Genomic DNA, 22199 nt, shown 5'->3' with positions numbered 1-22199 from the left:
CCCTGTCTTAGCCTCGATTCACATAAGTATCCTTCCTCTTCCCCCAGGCTGATTCAGTAACTTATTATATCCATATTTTTCCTACTGTTATCTTCCCTAGCCTGTCCTTGCATTTTTCTATTCCCCCATTTCCAGTCTGATAATAGTCACTAAGCCCATCCTTTCTACCCCTAACTGACTGCTAACTGCATCCCCTAAGGCAGCCTCATGTTTGCATTCTCACCTCCTCCTGTCCTTTCTTTCCCCTCTCCCCAGTACCTTAGCTAAATTCAGGCACTCTTGAGTACCTGCTGATGACTGGAAGCTGTGGGCCTCCAGCCTCACTTGGGCCCCTGGTTCCTGAGTTAAGCCTGTCATCAGATCCTGTTGGTTCTACCTCTTCAAATTTCTGATGAGTGACATCCTCCTCTCCACCTTTCTAATTCTGGCTTCATTACCTCCGACTTGTGCCAGTGCAGGGTCTTTATAACTAACCTCCCAGGTAGGTGCCAGAGTGAGTTTCCTGAAGTCTAGTTCTGGTTGTGCCCCTTCTCTGATCATAGCCTCCCTTGGCCTCCTGTTGTCCTCTGGTAGGTGAAATCCCGCATCCTCTTCCTGAGTCCGCCCCTGCCTTTCCATCCTAACCTTGATTTCCCCATCACTGCTCACTTGCAGGTACCCTGTGCTTCAGCCAGCCTGCTCCTCACTTCCCTGAATGCTCCTTCGTGATTTCCTGCTTCTCCACCTTTGCTTATGCTATTCTCTCTGCCTGGAATGCCACCCCTGACTCATCTCCGGCTGGTTGGAATAGTGGAGAGAGCTTGGGCTTTGGAGTCAGAAAGACCTGGGTTTGGATCCTGGCTTCACAACTTATTAGCTGTGTGACTTTGGACAAGCACCTTGAGCAAGTGTTTAACTTCTTTGAGCCTGAGTTTCCTAATCTGTAAAAATGGAAATAACGACACCTACCTTGCAGGGTTGTTGTAAGGATTAAATGAAATTGTGTACACAAAGCAATTGACATATCGTCAATAAAAGATAGATCATTGTTTTTTTCTGATTACCTTTATTTGTTTAAATCTTGACTTCAAATGACATTTTTCATGGAGACATTTTAGTCCCCTTTCCCTGACCTGAAAGGGATCTCTCTCATGAGCACGTACTGTTTGGTTCTTACCTCATCCTGCCTTTTATTATAACTCTGTATGTAGCTATCCACTCTGCTGAGGGCAGATGCGAGTGCTTACCCTTCTTGGTTCCCAGCCACTGAAAACCAGGGCCTTCCCCACAACAGGCCCTCAGAACTGCTCACTGGAAGACTGGAAGGAGAAAGCACACAGAGAGACGTTGGGGCTGAGTGTTGTGTGCTTGATGACAGAGGCAGAGTCTTTATGAGAAGATAACGTTGTTGTGATGGAGCTGTGTAGGGGCTGTGTGCTTGAGATAATGTGTATGTATGTAGAGACTATAAGTAACTTTGTGGGAAAGAGCTCTGTGCATAGGCTGGGGTACATTTAGGGAAAATGAATATGCATGGATCAGGATGGAGGTAGGGAAGGGTTATGCTGGGGGAGGTCAGGTCCAGCCCTTCAGCTGCCCAGTCCAGCCCTAAATGAGCCTGCCGCAGCCTGAGGCCGGATATGTCAGTCTCACCCACAGCCCTCCCCCTTCCCCGCGGTTACAGACTCAGAGGCCAAATTTGGTAACAGGCTTGAGTGTTACTCCCCCCAACCCTCTTACATTCTGAGTCTGTCTTCAGCTTTCTCTCTCCCTCTGTCCCTTTCTGTAACTCCCTGTCTCTCTGCAGCTCCCTCTGTGGGTATCTGCTCTGACTATATTCTCCATGTCCCCCAAATTCCTTACCCCTAGTACACTTACATTCCATTCCTTGCTGGGATTTGACCTCTGTCCTCTATCCTCCCCACACCCCCACCCCCCAATTGCCCAACTCCTCTGGAATGCATCTCAGGAATGTCTTGAGGGAGGAGGAGCTCTCTGGGAGGGGGACATGGTGTGGGGGTGGGGGGGGGATTGTTGCTGTTCCATAAAACATGACAGAAAGTAGAAAGGGGAGCAAAGTTCTCTAGCCGGAACAGAAATTGGATAGCTTCTCCCCTTACTTCCAGGGGCCCGCTTCTGTGCTCTCATTGCCCCCAACTCATTTGATTCCATTTGCTCCTTCACCCACTTGTAGCTTTGTGGGTGTCCACTCAGGACCAGCCTGAAAGTGAGGGTAGCCATGAGTCAACTCCCTTATCGGGGTCTCAACAGAGGTTTCCGTGCTTAAGGAGGAAGGGGGGTGTCCATATGTCCGGAGGAAATGGGGGGAGATGTGCAATTTCAGCTGAGGGTGGAAGGTCTTTTCAGTGTGTCCTCGGCTTGACAGACCTTCCAGCCTTCCAGCGACCCTACAGCCAGGTCTGTCCAGCTATCAGGAGAGGTGTGCCAGGGATGGGGACGGGGGCAGAGACCTAGAACTGGGGAGAGTGGGAGGGTCCCCTCTTGTTGGGAGTAAAGATTGAGGGCGAGCTGTGGTTTCTTCTTTTTGGAGACTCGAGATTATTTATAAGGTCAGAAATTGTCTGTCAGACTCCTGATGCAGACCTTTGCCACATCTGCCTCCTGTCTCCTGTTTCTACCTAGATTTTCAATCTCTCCTCATCTCTTCACCCTCCAAAAACACACCCCTTCCCAGCTTCCCTGGTTCTCAGCTGCTGCCTCCTGTTTCCTACCTTCTGCTTCTAAGACCCCATCCTCCACTTCCAAGCTTTCCTCTAGCTGTGCTTTCTCCCCCTTGGGACTAGCAGTTTGCAGAGAGGGGAATGGGCTGCCTAGATGTGCTCACCTCTCTTAGGTAAGAGGCACCAATCCCTGGACGGAGCTGGTCACATCATCAGCTGCCAGGCAGACTTGTTGTCTGGTGCACTGTGCGCCACCTGCCACCTCCATGGAGGGTGGAGCCTGGAGGGCGGGGGAAGGCTGTGTGGGACTAGTGTCCCCAGCCAGCTGTAAGGAAGACACTATCAGGAGAGGCAGCTGAGCTGGAGGGCAGTGTTTGAGAAGGACTTACTGAAGAGGACAGAGCATAGGAGGAGTTATGGTGAGAACTGGGTATTAACCTGCTATCTTAGAAGCAGCAAGGCCTGAGGAGTTAAGAGGGACTGGGCTCTCTCTCTGAGCTGCCTTGAAACATACACATACCCAGTCTGATTCCTGTTCTGCAAAATTAAAGGGTTGACTAGATCACTTTTGAGATCCCTTTGGATTAGAAAAACCATGATTCTGGCTTGACTTCTGGGGGAGCCAAATGTGGACTGAGCTGCTCCGGGAGGCCCCCAGCATGTCAAGTTACTGGAGAGCTGAGACACGTAAGCCAGGATGGCTTGAACAGCAGTGTTGGGCCTCCCTGCCAGACTAGCTTAAGTCAGTGTTTGCAGGGCTCAAGAGCCCTTGGGGATTATCTAATATAACGTCTTCATTCTGCAGAGAAGGAGAATAAAGCTGTGAAAGGAAAGATCACGTGATGAGTCAGGGCAGCGCTCTGGAAGTCCCAGACAGAGAGAAGCCAGAAGGATATAGTAAGAGACAAAGAGAAAAAGACTGAACCAAGAAGGGTGAAAATAGTGCAGAGACAGGACTGGGAAAGGAGGTGAGCAGGGACAAGGGTAAGAGAGAAACACTTGGAAGAAAGAAGGGAGGCCCAGATTCCAGTGCTGGGGGTGGGGTGCGTCCTCAGGTAACACTGTTTCAGACCTGCCTTTGTGCCTTGCAGACCAACCTCTCCTTCAGAGGTCTCAGATGCCTAAGACTAGTCCTTTTGATACAGCTCATCTTTCACTCTTTAATATCATTAAAAAAAACACGCTCACTGTTTTCTGCTTTGGTGACTCCCTTTCCCGGGTCTCCATGTGGGGGGCCTCCTCTCCTCCAATGAGGGTGTATTCTAATGCCCTGATGCCATGGGCCAGGTATAGCCAGGCTGGAGAGAAGAAGCCGCCGCCATGGTTGCACTTTCGCTGAAGATCAGCATTGGGAATGTGGTGAAGACGATGCAATTTGAGCCGTCTACCATGGTGTATGACGCCTGTCGGATCATCCGTGAGCGGATCCCAGAGGCCCTATCTGGCCCTCGTGAGTCTTGACTGCCCAGGTGGCTGGGGTGGGAGCCCTTGGTCCCTTCTTGTTCCCAGGCTCTTGGCCTTGGGAGATGACTCTCTTGTCCCCCAAGTCTTCTCATCTCAGGTCTGTGTTCCTTGGCCCCCGCCCTCCTCTTTAGGCCCAGGGTCACTGGGAAAATAATAAGGGATAGTGGTGTAGCCATTCAACTACATTGGGGTTTTTTTTTAAGCCTAAGCTGACCCATCTTCTCTTTTAGCCAGCGACTTTGGGCTGTTTCTGTCAGATGATGACCCCAAAAAGGGTATATGGCTGGAGGCAGGGAAGGCTTTGGATTATTACATGCTCCGAAACGGGGTGAGTATCACTTCACAAGGACCACCAATATCCTCTGCCATCACTTCCCTCCTTCTGCCTCCTATTCAGCACCCATATCTGATGTCTTTGAGTTCTCCCATGCTTTCTAATATACGCAGTCATAATACCCTGTTTTCAAGCAAGCCACCAGTCTTTCTTTTAGTAATCTACTTTCCTTCCCTCTCTGGCTGCCTAAAAAGAAAGTAATATCTTTAGCTTAAAGTGGGCCCCTCCTGTTTCTGACACAATAGGACACCATGGAGTATAGGAAGAAACAGAGGCCCTTGAAGATCCGCATGCTGGACGGCACCGTGAAGACTGTCATGGTGGACGACTCGAAGACTGTCACGGACATGCTCATGACCATCTGTGCCCGCATTGGTAAGGGGCGTGCGGGGCCGGGGGCTCAGAAGGAAGCCTAAAAACTCTGCTGGGGATGCTACCAACCCACCCCCTCTCCCAGGCATCACCAACCATGATGAATATTCACTGGTTCGAGAGATTATGGAAGAGAAGAAGGAGGAGGTGACAGGGACCTTACGAAAGGACAAGACACTGCTGCGAGACGAAAAGAAGATGGAGAAACTGAAGCAGAAGTTGCACACAGATGACGAGTGTAAGCAGAAGGGGACTGGCGAGGGCATTTAAAACAACTGGGGTGTCGGGGGCAGCCATTTCTGCGTTATTTTCTGAGTTTTCTTTTGCAAGGCACTGTTTAAACACGGGCTGCATCTGTGGTAAAACAAAGTCCTACACTCATGGAATGGAATGTATTAGAGAGGGCGGGACATGAAGAAACAAAAAATCAAAGACTGACGGTGTAAGGGCTGCAGGGACTTGGCACTGAGGGGACCCTCTGTGTCCCAGTGAACTGGCTGGACCATGGCCGGACCCTGAGGGAGCAGGGAGTGGAGGAGCACGAAACGCTTCTGCTCCGGAGGAAGTTCTTCTACTCAGATCAGAACGTGGACTCCCGGGACCCCGTCCAGCTGAACCTTCTCTACGTGCAGGTAGGGAGAGGATGGGCCCGGTGGTGGGCGGCAGGGAGAGAAGCAGGAGTGCGGGGGGGCGCCCCTGCTCCCCACACAGCATTTGTTTCCTCTGTGCTCCCCAGGCACGAGATGACATCCTGAATGGCTCCCATCCTGTCTCCTTCGACAAGGCCTGTGAGTTTGCTGGCTTCCAATGCCAGATCCAGTTTGGGCCCCACAATGAGCAGAAGCACAAGGCCGGCTTCCTCGAGTGAGTGGCCCTCATCCCATACCTGTCAGGGCCCAGGACTCCCTGCCACCGTGGCCCTAGCATAGTGCACCTGTCTCTGTCCCAGGCCTTCTCCCCTGCTTCCTCTTCTGAGTTCCCAGGGCCTGACCCCCATGGGGGCCTGTTTAGCCTCCGTCCTCCACGTGTCTCTTCCCTTGTGGAATGTGAAAGTAGTCCAGACTCTGCCCCTGCCCCCTCCCTCTGAAGCAAGCATGTCACTTTTTTGAGAGTCTCTGAAGAATTGTGCTGCAATAGCCAGAGGCAAACAGGGTACATTTTTGTCACAGGAAACATCAGATTTCAGAAGTCTCATAGGTCTCATCCACTGGTATTTCTCAGAATATATAGAGTTTGATGTGGCTTTCTCAGCTTCCTACAAGCATGGTCATCCTTCTAGTGAGCCCCTTCTGCTCTTGTTTCCCTAAAATTGTGATCTAGTTATTCTTTTCCCCAGGAAATGAGCCTCCAACTCAAGTTCCCTCAGTCTCTTTCCCTGTAGAGAGAGATGCAGACTGCATTCAAGAGTTAGTACTAAGTCACTTCAATTTCAGGGACAATCTAGACTCTCGTGCCTTGAATCTTCCTTCTCCCCAAAGATAACACTCTCCTAGACATCTCCTCACACCCCCAGGCCCACAGTCCCCGGCCCACATAGCCCTGATGCTGTCCACTACATGCTGACCCTCCCTTTTCTGGTGTAGCCTGAAGGACTTCCTGCCCAAGGAGTATGTGAAGCAGAAGGGAGAGCGTAAGATCTTCCAGGTGAATGGGGGCAAGGGACATGTTTGGGATGACCTGGGAGCTTTGCTGCCTAATCCTACTGACTGAATGGACCCCCTCCTCGTCACCCCTACCCTGCTTCCGCCCACCAAGCTGTTCTACCTTTCCTGTGCCCAGAAAGCAAAAGACCTGGGCTTCTGGTCTGTGCTGCATCACTGCATCTGCTGTGGGACTCAGTTCAATAATCTTGTTTTCTTTCCTTTCCCTTTAACATGGGATAGCTATCTGCCCTGGAAAGGACAGATAGGGAATCACTGTGAAGAGTAGATCTTTGTACAGACAGAAGGTGTTATCTCTGCTCTTTGAATCCTCAGCCCAAAAGGCCTTCTGTTTGACCTACTTCCTAACTATCCCTTCACATCTATAGAACATTTCCAAGTCCCTTAACTGTATCCTTCGCTTATTGAACCATCGCTTCTGCATAGTCTATATCAGCTTATCCCCTCACCTCTTTTCTCATAGCCTGCATCCCTTAACCTTTTCTGTGTTCCCATAATACTCTCCTACCATAGTTTACATCCCAACTTAACATCTAGTCTTCAATGTCATGTTACTCAGATTTTGCTAAAAGTTTACCCATTTCATACTCAAAGGCACACAAGAACTGTGGACAGATGAGTGAGATTGAGGCCAAGGTACGCTACGTGAAGCTAGCCCGTTCCCTCAAGACGTACGGTGTCTCCTTCTTCCTGGTCAAGGTGGGTTACTGACCCTTCTCCCTGCCTACCCGTATCTCTGCCCTTACCCTTTCCTCTCTGAGTCTCTAGCCCTGCCCTGAGTCACATTTTCTGCCATTCCCCAAGAGTTTCATTTTGTTCCCTGTGAAAACTTGCCCCCTTGTCAGCACTTCCCTCCCTGCCCTGCGTTTTTCTTCCCTTGCGCTTTATCCTGATGTGGCCGTGTCCAGGTCCATCCGTAGACACCCCAGGTTAGCTCTCCTGCCTCTGTCAGCACCCCTTTGTGGTCTGGATCTGATCTCCTGACTAATAACATCCACGACCTCTGCCTCATAGGAAAAGATGAAAGGAAAGAACAAGTTGGTGCCCAGGCTTCTGGGCATCACTAAGGAGTGTGTGATGCGAGTGGACGAGAAGACCAAGGAGGTGATCCAGGAATGGAACCTCACCAACATAAAACGCTGGGCTGCGTCTCCCAAGAGCTTCACCCTGGTGAGCTGGGGTCTTGGGGGAGAAAGGGCTGTGTTTTCAAAGAAGGGGCAGCCGCAGGGTCTCCCCAACCCCTCTGTGCAGGGGTAGGTACCCTGAAAATGATCCCAGAAAAAAGGAGAACTTTGGAGCCATTGTTAGGAACTTGGAGTTTAGAATAGAGGAGAAACTCTGTCCTGGAGAATGAGAGAGGCTAAAATGAAACAGTTTTAAAAATCAGCAGAACCAAACTGTAACTAGCAAGCTGAGATCACAGGCCACTTGGAGTGAGGGAAGAAAAAGATGATAGAAAAATAAGCCTCCCTTCTTTCAGCAGCGACTCCTTACAGTAGCCCCGCCTCTAGCTTTCTGTTTCAGCGTTACTAATTGAAGACTGATCCCACGTTGAGGAAGTGCCCCACTGAGAAGGGAAATTAGTAAAGGCGATTTTTCCATTTTGGATATTAGTGCTCATCCTTAACTCTGGTCATTTAATGATGAATGTGTCCTCCCAATTTTATCAGGATGACAGAAGAGAGATTTCCTAAATGCCATGTATTTGAAACTGTGTAGTGTAAAGATACTCCTTAGAAATAAAGTATTTCCCTCCAAGGGAAATAGAGAACTAGGAGGCAGAAGAAAGGCTGTTGTCCCAGAGGCTGCTTGCTTGGGAGGGCACCCTCAACAGCTCGGCCTTGGGCTCTTGCCCCACCCGTTCCTGTCCCAGGTTGACTCAGGCTTCCCCACTGAGCCCTGCCCTCATTGTCCCCCTAGGATTTCGGAGACTACCAAGATGGCTACTACTCGGTGCAGACGACCGAGGGGGAGCAGATCGCTCAGCTCATCGCTGGCTACATCGACATCATCCTTAAGAAGGTGAGCACTGGCTCCCCCACCCCCGCCTCCTCCGTCTCTTCCTGTACCTTGGCCCCACGCAGGTCCTTTAGAAACTGGGACCCAGCTTCTGGAAGATGGCTGACTGGGGAAAGAAGAGGCTGCCTTTTCCACTTCCCTCTTCTTTGACGCTTGTTCCTTTTTTCTCCTACAGAAAAAAAGCAAGGATCATTTTGGGCTGGAGGGAGACGAGGAGTCTACTATGCTGGAGGACTCCGTGTCCCCCAAAAAGTACGAAGGAAGCTGGGCTGACCCCATTCCTCAGTCAGGGAAGGCACGGAATGACCCCAAGGACTGGGAGGGTGGGGGGTCCTTAGGATGGCTCTCTATCAAGTCTCAGGCTGTGATGAGGCCTCATACACCCCCCAGAGCACAGGACAAGCACACGTGGTATAGCAGGTGGGAAGGGGATGAGAGGAGGAGGAGGTCCTCAGAACGCTCCCTGATTGTCTCCTCTTCAGGTCCACTGTGCTTCAGCAGCAGTATAACCGGGTGGGGAAGGTGGAGCATGGCTCCGTGGCCCTGCCCGCCATCATGCGCTCCGGAGCCTCGGGTCCCGAGAATTTCCAGGTGGGCAGCATGCCACCTGCCCAGCAGCAGATCACCAGTGGCCAGATGCACCGAGGACACATGCCTCCTTTGGTAAGGGTGCCCTACTGCTGCCACAGTTCTGCTGGGCCCAGCTGGGAGTTAGGCAGTCTTTTCCTGTGTCCCTGTTCATATTCCTCTCCTTGGCCTCAGGCTCTCCTTTATTTTTCTCTCTAAATGTTCTCTGTTACTCTTTTCCTTGTCTTGTAGACGTCAGCCCAGCAGGCGCTCACTGGGACCATCAACTCCAGCATGCAGGCTGTGCAAGCTGCCCAGGCCACACTGGATGACTTTGACACTCTGCCCCCTCTGGGCCAGGACGCTGTGAGTGTGGGATGGAGGAGGGCCAGTGGTGCTGAAGCTGGAACTCCAAGGACCAGGGTTGGGGTTAACTGGAGCAGAGCCAATCCTGAGGTTGGTTTTTCTTCCCCTCAGGCCTCAAAGGCCTGGCGTAAGAACAAGATGGATGAATCCAAGCATGAAATCCACTCCCAGGTAGACGCCATCACCGCTGGTACCGCCTCTGTGGTGAACCTCACAGCAGGTAGGCTGGATGCCCAGGTCTCTGGGCAATGGGGGTGTGAGAGCGAGTGTTGGCAAGCAGGAGTGTGACCGCACCTTGACTCACGGAAGGAACTGTGCGTCTCCCTCAGCGTAGGGGGTGGGGGTGGGATGTGTGTGTATGTGTGTGTGTGAGTGACTAACTGCCTGTGACTGATCTCATCTTCTTCCTCCCGCAAGGGGACCCTGCTGAGACAGACTACACGGCAGTGGGCTGTGCGGTCACCACCATCTCCTCCAACCTGACGGAGATGTCCCGTGGCGTGAAGCTGCTTGCTGCCCTGCTGGAGGATGAAGGCGGCAGCGGCCGGCCCCTGCTGCAGGCGGCCAAGGGCCTGGCGGGGGCGGTGTCAGAGCTGCTGCGCAGTGCCCAGCCAGCCAGTGCCGAGGTCAGGGGCCAGGGTCCAAGCCCAGGGATCGCAGGGTGGAAACGGGGAACCGTGGGCGGGTAGGACCCCTGGACATCTTGGCGGAGACTGGGCAGCTTCTGACCGGTGTTCACTCTCCACAGCCCCGTCAGAACCTGCTGCAAGCAGCTGGGAACGTGGGCCAGGCCAGTGGGGAGCTGTTGCAACAAATTGGGGAAAGTGATACTGACCCCCACTTCCAGGTTGGTGACTCACCCAGCCCCCAGAACCCCAGCTTCTAGGAGGTGACCTCTGATCCTGAATCCAGCTCTAGTCCAGCTACTATAAATTGACCCCTCAGAGCCAACCTGAACCTCTTTCCAGGAATCACACTGGGAACCACCCCCAAGTCCCTTTCTGGGGGGCTAAGAATTCAGAACCCCTGAATCCCAACTTAACCTATTAGTTCACCCTTGGCCCTTATTGGTGATATTTTTTTTTGGCCACTATCGTCTTTCCCAGGCCTCCCCATATGTAGCCCTCACCCCAACTTGAGGGCCTCTTGACCCCACTTCTAGTCCTGTAACCACATACCCAGAGGATGCTGCCCCCTCCCCACCCCATGCTAGTTTCCTCAGCTGACTTGTCATCCTGGATTTCCCATGCAGATCTGTGCACCCAGCGGGGCTGGGTTTCCATCTCCCCCCGATCCCCCCACGGTAATGGCCTCTGGCCTGGGCCTTCCCAGCTTTGTCCTCTCTGAGCCGCATACACTCGCTCTGCCCCCTGCCCTGGCCTCTGGGGAGCAGAGCACGACGGGAGCTGGGGAGGCGTGGCACAGGCAGGACCTGAGGAAATGGGATCCAGAGGGTCATGCAGGGACTTGCTCCTGAGACTCCAGGGTGACTGCTTCCAACCAAAGACGGAGAAGAAATAGAGAAAAATGCTGGGGGTGGGAGAGACCCCCCCTGCCATCCTGTTGTAACGGCACTGCCCGCCTGCCCTCCCTCCCCATCGCCGTCCGGGTGTATCCGCCTCCCTTCGGTGTACACTGTTTCTCTCGGTGTGGGTTTGTTCCTTGGTGGGGGTTCTGTCCTACTTGATGCTCGAGGCAGGGGCTTGGGTAGGTTCTGGTTGCTTCTGCACACTGTTCTGTGATTGGAGGCAATGGGACTAATGAAACAGCTTACGCCTCTGAGAAGGGCCCTTGGACCCCAAGCTGGATCTCAGGCCACGCTGACCACTGGTTTCTCACAGGACGTGCTCATGCAGCTAGCCAAGGCCGTGGCAAGCGCTGCAGCTGCCCTGGTCCTCAAGGCCAAGAGTGTGGCCCAGCGAACAGAGGACTCAGGGCTTCAGACCCAGGTCATCGCTGCGGCAACACAGTGTGCCCTGTCCACCTCCCAGCTGGTGGCCTGTACCAAGGTGAGCCCCAAAGGTGCGCCAGCCTGCGCCAAGAGCTGATGCTTCCACGCACACAAGAGCCTCTCATCTAATCTCTCTGGCCCCCAAGGCTTCATTGTCCAACCTAATCACTATTGTGAACAGCACAGAACCACAGACACCACACCTCACGACTCCTTCCCCTCGCCTACGCCTCTGACACTCACTTTTCCCACAGGTGGTGGCTCCTACTATCAGCTCCCCAGTCTGCCAAGAACAGCTGGTAGAGGCTGGGCGACTAGTGGCCAAGGCTGTGGAGGGCTGTGTGTCCGCTTCCCAGGCCGCCACAGAGGATGCCCAGCTGTTACGGGGGGTAGGTGCTGCGGCCACAGCTGTCACCCAGGCCCTGAATGAGCTGCTGCAGCACGTGAGGGCCCATGCCACAGGGGCTGGGCCTGCTGGCCGCTACGACCAGGCCACTGACACCATCCTCACTGTCACCGAGAACATCTTCAGCTCCATGGGTGATGCTGGTAAGGACACCCCCTTGGGAAGACAACCCCAATGAGGTTCTCTGAGCCTGCTGGACTCTTCCTTGCAGACCTGCCACCACCCCACTGAGGACTCAGCTCGGGGCTGGGTGTTCAGTCTCTGAAATCTCCAGTTCCCTATTTGTTAGGCAAGAATAGAATCACTGCCCTGCCTTCCTTGGTGCAGTTAAAGATCATACCAAAGTATACACAAAAATAGATGGAAAGTGGCATTATTAAGAGAGAGCTGTCCCGCCTCCACTCTGTCACTCCCAAAACCCTTCACAAAGAGCCTCTTCCACTTAAGACTGTGGAAAATACTCATTGGAGACTGTCTTCCCCACTGTCACCCCACCCCTGTCACCTCTGCCCCCATCAAAACCCACCAAGAGATCTGTCCCTTTCCAAGATCCTGAACCGAGAAAACAGTAACTTCAGGGAAATCAATTCAAGAACTTTTGCATCTGCTTGCTGCCCCTAAAAGCCTTATCTACCTTGTCTTCATCTCTCTCCCCACCCTCACACCCTCTCAGCAACTCTGGCTCTGTTTGCTGACTGTGCCTATGCTCTCAGGTGAGATGGTGCGACAGGCCCGCATCCTCGCCCAAGCCACCTCTGACCTGGTGAACGCCATCAAGGCTGATGCCGAAGGGGAGAGTGATCTGGAGAATTCCCGCAAGCTGTTAAGTGCCGCCAAGATCCTGGCCGATGCCACAGCCAAGATGGTGGAGGCTGCCAAGGTAGGGAGCCTTCTGTGCAGACCCCCAGACTGGGCCCTGTGGGAAGTAGAAGGGTCCAGATAATCACCCTCATTTATGGGAGCAACCTGGGAAAAGCAGAAGATACAAGAGAACAAATACAGGAGCACTGAGGAAGTAGATGCGCCCCTCGGCAGTGAGCGGATGGCGCCAGGCTTTCAGCCAGTGTGACTCGCAGAGTTCTTGCTGACAGACAGGAGACCATGCCCCTCTGCTTCCTCTAAGTCCAGGGTCTGTGGTTCCGACTGTTCCCTACTGTGCGGCTGCCGCTTGCCTGCTCCCTCAATGCTTGCACATGGGCATTCAGTCCCAGGGGATCTGTTGCTATCAGCACAGAGAAGGACCAGGCAGTGGGACACAGAAACACCAAGTGTAGAAGACAGCAGGAAGAAGCCAAAAGATTCCTGGGTCCCTGGACACTGGGCTCTTCACTTTGCAGAGTAACCAGGGCCCCTGCTCTGGTGTTCTGAGATCCCTGCTCTAAACCGTGTCCTCCTTGTCCCCAAGAGCCCTGCTCACTCCCCTTTGCTGGTCGCATTTTGTGGGCAGTGGGGAAGAAATAAGGCCACTTCCCAGGAGGGGAAGCAGAAACAGTCCTGCCTAAGGAAGGGCTTTCAGCATCCCAGAAGGAAGCCAGGGCCCGCACGACTCCCCATTTGCCCACGTGAGGGAGCTTGTCTCAACCATGATTACCTTTCAGCAGGGGTGGTTAGAAGTGACTTTAAGAAAAGAAGTGTGAGTATGGAGACATCAGAGAAACGCTTACTTAGGATCCACAGGGATTCTGGGTGGTCACTGTCTCTCTCGCCACCTCTCAGGGAGCAGCCGCCAATCCTGACAGTGAGGAGCAACAGCAGCGGCTGCGGGAGGCAGCAGAGGGTCTCCGCATGGCAACCAATGCCGCTGCACAGAACGCCATCAAGAAAAAGCTGGTGCAGCGCCTTGAGGTGAGGCTGGGAAACAGGCGTGTGTAGGTGCTGCGGGAGGAATGAAATCAGGAGGCACGTGCAGGGGCACGCTCGGTGTCCTTGCTGCATGCTGGCATCCTCAGTGCCAGCAGTTACTTCTTCAGGGAATAGCAGGGGCAGGGTAAGCCAGGGACGAGGAACGGGGACAGGAACGTCTGAGCCTTGTCCTTACTGTTCTGTCCTTAAAGCATGCAGCCAAACAGGCTGCAGCCTCGGCTACACAGACTATCGCAGCAGCCCAACATGCAACCTCCACTCCCAAGGCCTCTGCTGGCCCCCAGCCCCTGCTGGTGCAGAGCTGCAAGGTGAGACGCCAGGAAGCACATGGGGGCCGGAGGAGGTACGGGAGGTGGGGACTTTCCCGCAGCCTGTGGGGAGGTGGTGCTCATGACATTTTTACCCACAGGCTGTGGCAGAGCAGATTCCACTGCTGGTGCAGGGCGTCCGAGGGAGCCAAGCGCAGCCTGACAGCCCCAGTGCTCAGCTAGCCCTCATCGCTGCCAGCCAAAGCTTCCTGCAGGCAAGGCCCCTTCGTTGACCACTCAGACCACACCCTTACCACTCCTCTTAGGGCCTCTAGATCTCATCAGTTTAAGTTTCTGCCAGTAGTCTCTCTCCCTGTACTGAACCCCAGTGCTAACCACATCCTGACCCTCATCCATCTCTGTACCCAAGCCCAGAGGACATATGGTGTGCTTCATCTGCCCACCTGTTCCCCAACAGCCAGGTGGGAAGATGGTGGCAGCCGCAAAGGCCTCTGTGCCAACAATTCAGGACCAAGCATCGGCCATGCAGCTGAGTCAGTGTGCTAAAAACCTTGGCACCGCGTTGGCTGAACTCCGTACTGCTGCCCAGAAGGTAAGGGAGCTGGCTATCTTTTTGGAAGATGAAGGGGGTATCCTGGGATGACGGAGAATCTGTTCAGGCTATCCTAAAATGGATAACTATAACCTGAGCCACGAGTGAGACCCTGTGTACCACCTACCCCTCAAACTCTCCCCCTTCACCCCGTGTGTTTGTAGGCTCAGGAAGCGTGTGGGCCTTTGGAAATGGATTCTGCTCTGAGTGTGGTGCAGAATCTGGAGAGAGACCTGCAGGAAGTGAAGGCAGCTGCTCGAGACGGCAAGCTGAAGCCCTTGCCTGGGGAGACGGTAAGTACTTGTGAGATCTGAAGTCTCCTCACCTGTGCCCCAGAGCTGCCCTGAACATTTGTTGAAACTGCCTGCTGACTCTCAGTAGCTTCTCAAGCTCTCTCTTCCCTGTTTCTCCTGCGGCTGAGTCCTGAGTCTCCCTGTCATCCCTAGATGGAGAAATGTGCCCAGGACCTGGGCAACAGCACCAAAGCCGTGAGCTCCGCTATTGCCCAGCTGCTGGGGGAGGTCGCCCAGGGCAATGAGAATTACGCAGGTACACGGGCAGGGCCAGGATGGGGCCTGTGGGGAGAAGGAGGGGGAATGGGAGCTGTAGGGGTGGGGCGACACAGGAAGCCCCCAGCATCAGGGCTTGGCAGTGAAGGTACCTTTTCCCCTCCTTTCTCTCTCATTGTCTCCCCAGGCATTGCAGCTCGGGATGTGGCAGGTGGGCTGCGGTCACTGGCCCAAGCTGCTAGGGGCGTAGCTGCCCTGACATCAGATCCTGCAGTGCAAGCCATTGTGCTCGACACAGCCAGCGATGTCCTGGACAAGGCCAGCAGCCTCATCGAGGAGGCAAAGAAAGCAGCCGGCCATCCAGGGGACCCTGAGAGCCAGCAGCGGCTTGCCCAGGTTCGGTTTTGGGCCGAGGCTGCTTCCTCCCTCTCCCCCGACCCCCTCAGAAGGCTGTCTCGAGGGGGTGTCTCATCAGCACTGTGGCTCCTCTCTGGATTCCACCCTTCTTCTCCATCTGAGTAGAAGAGTCTCAGCGAAAGCGAGGCCTGGGCCTAGCCAAGCACCACATTTGGGGAAGTTTGATACTCTAACTTGATACTCTGGCTTGTTCAGCTATAGCACCCCCTTTCCGCTTTCACTTTCAGAGGCTCCCATGGGTGGAGGCGGGGATCTCCCAGTTTCTGCTTATCAACCCCTGTCTCCTTTCCCACCTCAGGTGGCTAAAGCTGTGACCCAGGCCCTGAACCGTTGCGTCAGCTGCCTGCCTGGCCAGCGTGATGTGGACAATGCCCTGAGGGCAGTGGGAGATGCCAGCAAGCGACTCCTGAGTGACTCGGTAGGAGGACAGGGGTGTGAGGGGACATGGGGACAAAGGACTCCAAGTATCTACCTCTAGACCTCTCCATCACCCTAACTCCCCAGATGCACCCCCTCCCCTCACCGCTTTCCCAGGCCTGTGCCCACCTCCCCAAGCTCCTTCAGCAGGCCTCCCCTCAGGTCATCTCCCGTCCTTGCTCCTGACTCTATCTCTGATCCTGCAGCTTCCCCCCAGCACTGGGACCTTTCAGGAGGCTCAGAGCCGGCTGAATGAAGCCGCTGCCGGGCTGAATCAGGCAGCCACAGAGCTGGTGCAGGCCTCTCGGGGAACCCCTCAGGACCTGGCCCGAGCCTCAGGTCGATTTGGACAAGACTTCAGCACCTTCCTGGAAGCCGGCGTGGAGATGGCAGGCCAGGCTCCGGTAGGAAGGGGAGCTGGGTACGGTTCAAGGGTCAGGGGCATCTCTGTGACCACGGAATCCTGACCTGCTCCTGGCCCCCTCCCCTCCCCAGTCTCTAGCTGTAATTGGGTGTCTGGGACAGAGAATCCCTTTTAGAGACAGACAAGAAAAGATTCAACAATGCATTGGCCTTCTTGCCCTCAACAGAGCCAGGAGGACCGTGCCCAGGTCGTATCCAACTTGAAGGGCATCTCCATGTCTTCAAGCAAACTTCTTCTCGCTGCCAAGGCCCTGTCCACAGACCCTGCAGCCCCAACCCTCAAGAGTCAGCTGGCTGCAGCTGCCCGGTAAGTGGGAGCTGGGAAACCAAGCCCTTGCATATTAAGCAGACTGGGGAGGGGACGTTTCGTAAGAAGTCTCTGGCTCAGGAATTGTTCCAGACAGAAAAGAAATGGCTAGAGACTTACTTGCTACGTGAGCAGGATGCAGAAGTGATGACCTATGCACTCATTCACTCAACTTCCCGTTCCTTCCAGGGCAGTGACCGACAGCATCAACCAGCTCATCAGCATGTGCACCCAGCAGGCGCCAGGCCAGAAGGAGTGTGATAATGCCCTGCGGGAATTGGAGGTGGGCCTTGGCAGGCTAAATGGGGTTGAAGTTGAGGAAAGCGTTCTTGGCTAAGGGCAGTGAGGGGGCGTCTTGGATCTCAGTTCACCACCAACCGCCCCTTCCCCCACCCGACAGACGGTCCGGGAACTCCTAGAGAACCCAGTCCAGCCCATCAATGACATGTCCTACTTTGGCTGTCTGGACAGCGTCATGGAAAACTCAAAGGTAGGTGTACCCAGTCCCCTCCCAAGGACGGGAGAGGGTTGGAAGACGAGCCAGCCAGGGGCTGCCCTCTCCCTCTGAGAACAAGATCTGACTCTCCCGATACCCTCTGTTCCCCAGGTGCTGGGTGAGGCCATGACCGGCATCTCCCAAAATGCCAAGAACGGAAACTTGCCGGAGTTTGGGGAGGCTGTCGCCACAGCCTCCAAGGCCCTCTGCGGCTTCACCGAGGCAGCTGCACAGGTTATCCTCCTGGGATAGTCCCTGGAACTCCCCTGTTGTCCCTACCCGTCCTCCTCGCAGCCTGACACACATGCGCAGAAGACAAAGTTACGCTTGTAAAGCCAGCTGTGTGGAAAATGGGGATCTTTCCCCTACCTAAAGTAGAGGTGTTTGCCAGCAAGCATAGAACACCAACAGTTCTGATCACTGTCACCGCTGAGCCCTGGTGCTTTCAGTAGGGACTACACTGTCCAACCACTGAATCTGGCCCCAGCTTGCCTGGTGTATTCTGCCTGCCTAGCATATGCACGTTATTTTCATATAATGAGTACTTTCTTTTTTGCCGAGCCACACGGCATGCTGGCTCTTAGTTTCGCGATCAGGGATTGAACTCGTGCACCCTGCAGTGGAAGTGCAAAGTCTCAATCACTGGACGCCCAGGGAAGTCCACACGTATTATTACACTGTTAGAATAGTACCAGGGGCTAAATTCCCCGTTACTTGGGTCACCACCTAACCTTGCCTTTTGCTACATTACGAAGTATAAAACGATCCATTGGCTCAGAGTATTTTGCTTTTGTATATGAATCCTTAAAACAAACTGACTTGAGAGCTCATCCTCTCAGCCTGTCCTTCAATCTCCCTGCCTCCCTGTACCCTGTTCTGTTGGGGGGCCTGCTCTATATGGCTTGACGTATTTCTGGAAAAGCATGAAGAAGAAAATGCAAAGCTACCATGTGTTGGGTGAAGTAAGAATCAAACCTTACGATGATCTTCCAAGAGAAACAGTTTTTGGCAACCATCCCTTCCCTCTTTCCAAATCTCTGAAGCCTGGAGGCATTATGTGTTAATTAGCCTAACACCACCCACAGTTTTATTAGAACTGTCTCTAAAAGAGGCTGTGTGTGTGTGTGTGTGTGTCTTTGTGTCTTTCAAACTTTTTTTTTTACCAACACTTAGAATAAGCAGTACTTTTTACCTAAGACCCAACATACAAACACATAAACAGGTAAACAGGTGAACTGAATTTTGATAAAAAGCTTACTGTGCTGCTTCCTTTTTTTTTTTTTTTTTTTCATTTTTTAATCTTCTGAAATGTTTGAACACATTTAACAAAACAGGAGAGGTTTTTCCCTCTTTTATAGTATAATCGCAGCTTGCTAATGTATCTCCACTCATGTAGAACCCTGGCCACTGAACCTACCCCTGCTCCCCATTGTCCCCACTGTGGCTATTCCTACCTCAGGAATATTCCTTATTCCTCACCCCACTCCTCTCTCTACAGGCTGCATATCTGGTTGGCGTGTCTGACCCCAACAGCCAAGCTGGACAACAAGGGCTGGTGGAGCCCACACAGTTTGCCCGAGCAAACCAGGCAATTCAGATGGCCTGTCAGAGTTTGGGGGAGCCTGGCTGCACCCAGGCCCAGGTAACTCGGGGGTACAGTCACTGTGAGCAAGCCTGGGAAAGGCTGCTGAGCCAGGACAGGCCACCCCCATGGCGGGAGGAGATGCAGGACATGTGGGGAAGGAGGGTGGAGCCCCAGCGCTGACCTCCTGCCCACAGCTTCTCTGGGTCATTGTCTTCTCTGGCTGTGTTTCTCATCATTTCTTCAATTACTGCCAGGCTCACCACTTCTCTATGGAGGTTTGAGTTCACTCTCCTCCTGAGCCTGTGAACGATTTCTCCATTAGTGTGTCGGCTTTTCATTTTCCTTTCTCCTCCACCCTGCGCGTCTTTGGGTATCTGTCTCCCAGATTTTGACTTTCAGGTGACTCTGTCTTTCCTAATGAGACTTCCAAAGGATTGCAGTCCATCCCCCAAGCTGAAGGGGCTGCTGCCCAGTATAGACACGGCCCTCCTGCCCTCACATGGCTCTTCCACGTCTCTGTCTCCTCAGGTGCTCTCTGCAGCCACCATTGTGGCCAAACACACGTCTGCGCTGTGTAACAGCTGCCGCCTGGCTTCTGCCCGAACCGCCAATCCCACTGCCAAGCGCCAGTTCGTACAGTCAGCCAAGGAGGTGGCCAACAGCACGGCCAACCTTGTCAAGACCATCAAGGTTCCCAGCGTTGGAATTCTCAACCTCTCCCTGACCTGTCCAGTTTTCTCTCCCCCAACCCCTGCACCCCGTCATTCCCTGAGGCCTTCACGCAGTCACACCTGCCTAAGCCCAAGGTCTTGCCTGTCCGCGCTGGTCACCACCAGCCCCGCCCCATGCCCTTTGAGCTCAGGAGGGAGACCTGGGCTTCCCTGCCTTTGTCTACAGTCCATCCTGAGCTCCTCCTTGTCACTCCCACTTCAGGCGCTGGATGGGGCCTTCACAGAGGAGAACCGTGCCCAGTGCCGAGCAGCAACGGCCCCTTTGCTGGAGGCTGTGGACAATCTGAGCGCCTTTGCGTCCAACCCTGAGTTCTCCAGTGTTCCTGCCCAGATCAGCCCTGAGGTGAGGCAGGGTGAACGCATGAACTGCCGGCCACCTCATCTTTCAAGGAGTCTTGAGACTCACCCCTCGACCTCCCCTCTCCCCAGGGCCGGGCTGCCATGGAGCCCATTGTGATCTCTGCTAAGACAATGTTGGAGAGTGCTGGGGGCCTTATTCAGACAGCCCGAGCCCTGGCGGTCAATCCGCGGGACCCACCACGCTGGTCCGTGCTGGCTGGCCACTCCCGTACTGTCTCAGACTCCATCAAGAAGCTGATCACAAGCATGAGGTAGGGGGCAGGGTGGAAAACCTTGTGGCTGGGGGATGCACACGCCTCTGACAGAACAGAGGGATGGGCACTGTGGTGTGAGATGGGCCAGTGTTGGAGGACATCTGTGGTCCAAGATTCAGGGGTACAGGGAAAGGTGGGCCAGCCTTGTGCTCAAGAGGTGTACTTGATGTTGGAGCCTGTGATACGTCTGCAGGGACAAGGCCCCAGGGCAGTTGGAGTGTGAGACAGCCATCGCAGCTCTGAACAGCTGTCTGCGGGACCTTGACCAGGCTTCTCTTGCTGCAGTCAGCCAGCAGCTCGCTCCCCGTGAGGGGATCTCTCAGGAGGTAAGGGGAGGAGGGAGGGCAGGCTTAAGGAAGGTGGGGGATCTGGGAGTGAGCTCATAGACACATGGAGGGTATGGAACGTGCTGGGTACTGGGTCACTTTGGTGTGGAAGGAAGAGTGGGGTCCTGTGCAGGTCACAGTCAGGGCTAAAATCCACTTCCTCCCCAGGCCTTGCACACCCAGATGCTCACTGCGGTGCAGGAAATCTCCCATCTTATTGAGCCGCTGGCCAGCGCTGCCCGGGCTGAAGCCTCCCAGCTGGGACACAAGGTACCTGGGGCGACACATGGGCTTGGGTAGGCTGAACCAGGGTACCTGGCCAGGCTGACCCCCATCCTAAACCCTTGCTGCAGGTGTCCCAGATGGCCCAGTACTTTGAGCCGCTCACTCTGGCTGCCGTGGGTGCTGCCTCCAAAACCCTGAGCCACCCACAGCAGATGGCGCTCCTGGACCAGACCAAAACCTTGGCCGAGTCTGCCCTGCAGCTGCTATACACAGCCAAGGAAGCTGGCGGTAACCCCAAGGTACTGAGCTAAGGGGCTGCTACTATAGTAAGAGAAGCAGGAACCACTGCTCCCTGCCCCAGCTCACTCACTCTGCCCCACAGCAAGCAGCTCACACCCAGGAAGCCCTGGAGGAGGCTGTGCAGATGATGACAGAGGCCGTAGAGGACCTGACAACCACCCTCAACGAGGCAGCCAGTGCTGCCGGGGTCGTCGGTGGCATGGTGGACTCCATCACCCAGGCCATCAACCAGGTTGGAGTCTTGGGGAGCCTGTGGATGGAGGTGCCTGTGGACGGAGGTGCCTGTGGACCAGTGTCCCTGAGCCCACAGTCCTTACCCTTCTGCCATTCTCCCCCCTCAGCTAGATGAAGGACCAATGGGTGAACCAGAGGGTTCCTTCGTGGATTACCAGACCACCATGGTGCGGACAGCCAAGGCCATTGCTGTCACCGTTCAGGAGATGGTGAGTTTGGGAGAGTATAAGAGGGCTGCTCTTGGAGAGTTTGGACATTGAGTTTGGACATCAATTCACTTCTTCCTGTCACCAGGTAACCAAGTCAAACACCAGCCCTGAGGAGCTGGGCCCTCTCGCTAACCAGCTGACTAGTGACTATGGGCGTCTTGCCTCCCAGGCCAAGCCTGCAGCTGTGGCTGCTGAAAATGAAGAGGTAACTTCCCCTGCCCCTGACAGAAAACCCAAGGCTTACCCCTTGTCCCATGATGTCAGCCTCTGGGGCTGTCCCACCCTCGGCCACTCGGGTCTTTCATAAAAAGGGGAACTCATCCTCAGGGCTGCTCCATGAAAGAGTGATCAGGGCTCCATAAAGGGTGGGATCAAAGCCTCCATCACAGGGATAAGGAGTAGCCCAGGGTCTAGAGATTGCCTGGGCTGCCACTGTTTCCCCCGTTGGCCCTGATTCCCTGTGGCTGCTTCTCCACTGTGCCGCAAGCCTTTGTTCCCTTCCTAGTTGTTCCGTGTTACAAAGCCCTGAAGCTCTTCCTTCCCTAAGCTCCTGCCTTTCCAAGAAAGCAAGTAATTGGATCTTAGCATGACACACCTAATCCCCAACCCAAACCCCTCCATAACCACACACGCCAAACTGTAAGCCGTGGCCTCTGCTTCAGATACCCCAGCATGAGGGCTTCTCCCCCTCCTCCTCGCTGTGCTTATTAGCACGGTCCTCACAGCTGGTGCCCACAGGCTAGTATTTTCCATGTGTAGGAGGAGACCTCCTGACTAAAGGCTGTGAAACAGGACAAGTCTATGCAGGGTACTTCTCACTACCTCTTTAGTCCTCAGCGCGAGCTTTTTTAGGTCCTTAGTACCTCCTCCAAGTGCAGTGGA

General features: G+C 54.2%; 1 protein-coding gene across 4 annotated transcripts in view; it reads left to right on the top strand.

The window, feature by feature from the left end:
• The window catches only part of TLN1 (talin 1), a 31426-nt gene that overhangs the window by 2229 nt on the left and 6998 nt on the right, over positions 1-22199 (top strand). The window contains exons 2-45 of one of the 4 annotated variants that reach the window (XM_010807953.3): positions 3466-3628; positions 3948-4110; positions 4355-4452; positions 4704-4833; positions 4916-5068; positions 5320-5462; positions 5567-5694; positions 6414-6474; positions 7086-7190; positions 7506-7661; positions 8412-8513; positions 8686-8762; positions 8993-9173; positions 9330-9443; positions 9555-9663; positions 9861-10069; positions 10192-10290; positions 10696-10746; positions 11285-11452; positions 11649-11943; positions 12514-12680; positions 13517-13645; positions 13855-13971; positions 14073-14186; positions 14390-14524; positions 14689-14817; positions 14971-15073; positions 15221-15429; positions 15749-15868; positions 16074-16271; positions 16458-16597; positions 16787-16880; positions 16998-17087; positions 17205-17327; positions 18592-18735; positions 19207-19368; positions 19612-19752; positions 19839-20020; positions 20217-20349; positions 20518-20619; positions 20703-20873; positions 20957-21106; positions 21216-21317; positions 21403-21522. In XM_010807953.3, the coding sequence (XP_010806255.2) occupies positions 3981-4110; positions 4355-4452; positions 4704-4833; positions 4916-5068; positions 5320-5462; positions 5567-5694; positions 6414-6474; positions 7086-7190; positions 7506-7661; positions 8412-8513; positions 8686-8762; positions 8993-9173; positions 9330-9443; positions 9555-9663; positions 9861-10069; positions 10192-10290; positions 10696-10746; positions 11285-11452; positions 11649-11943; positions 12514-12680; positions 13517-13645; positions 13855-13971; positions 14073-14186; positions 14390-14524; positions 14689-14817; positions 14971-15073; positions 15221-15429; positions 15749-15868; positions 16074-16271; positions 16458-16597; positions 16787-16880; positions 16998-17087; positions 17205-17327; positions 18592-18735; positions 19207-19368; positions 19612-19752; positions 19839-20020; positions 20217-20349; positions 20518-20619; positions 20703-20873; positions 20957-21106; positions 21216-21317; positions 21403-21522 (5784 nt within the window). In that variant the 5' untranslated portion in view covers positions 3466-3628; positions 3948-3980. The remainder of the gene's footprint in view (positions 1-3465; positions 3629-3947; positions 4111-4354; positions 4453-4703; positions 4834-4915; positions 5069-5319; positions 5463-5566; positions 5695-6413; positions 6475-7085; positions 7191-7505; positions 7662-8411; positions 8514-8685; positions 8763-8992; positions 9174-9329; positions 9444-9554; positions 9664-9860; positions 10070-10191; positions 10291-10695; positions 10747-11284; positions 11453-11648; positions 11944-12513; positions 12681-13516; positions 13646-13854; positions 13972-14072; positions 14187-14389; positions 14525-14688; positions 14818-14970; positions 15074-15220; positions 15430-15748; positions 15869-16073; positions 16272-16457; positions 16598-16786; positions 16881-16997; positions 17088-17204; positions 17328-18591; positions 18736-19206; positions 19369-19611; positions 19753-19838; positions 20021-20216; positions 20350-20517; positions 20620-20702; positions 20874-20956; positions 21107-21215; positions 21318-21402; positions 21523-22199) is intronic. The other 3 variants (XM_005210126.4, XM_024995995.2, NM_001205428.3) reach the window with 3 other exon arrangements.

Source organism: Bos taurus, chromosome 8 (assembly GCF_002263795.3).
Source record: "Bos taurus isolate L1 Dominette 01449 registration number 42190680 breed Hereford chromosome 8, ARS-UCD2.0, whole genome shotgun sequence".
NCBI lineage: Eukaryota > Metazoa > Chordata > Mammalia > Artiodactyla > Bovidae > Bos > Bos taurus.
The sequence above is the reverse complement of the archived record's forward strand: the minus strand, read 5'-3'. Positions and strand labels throughout refer to the sequence as shown.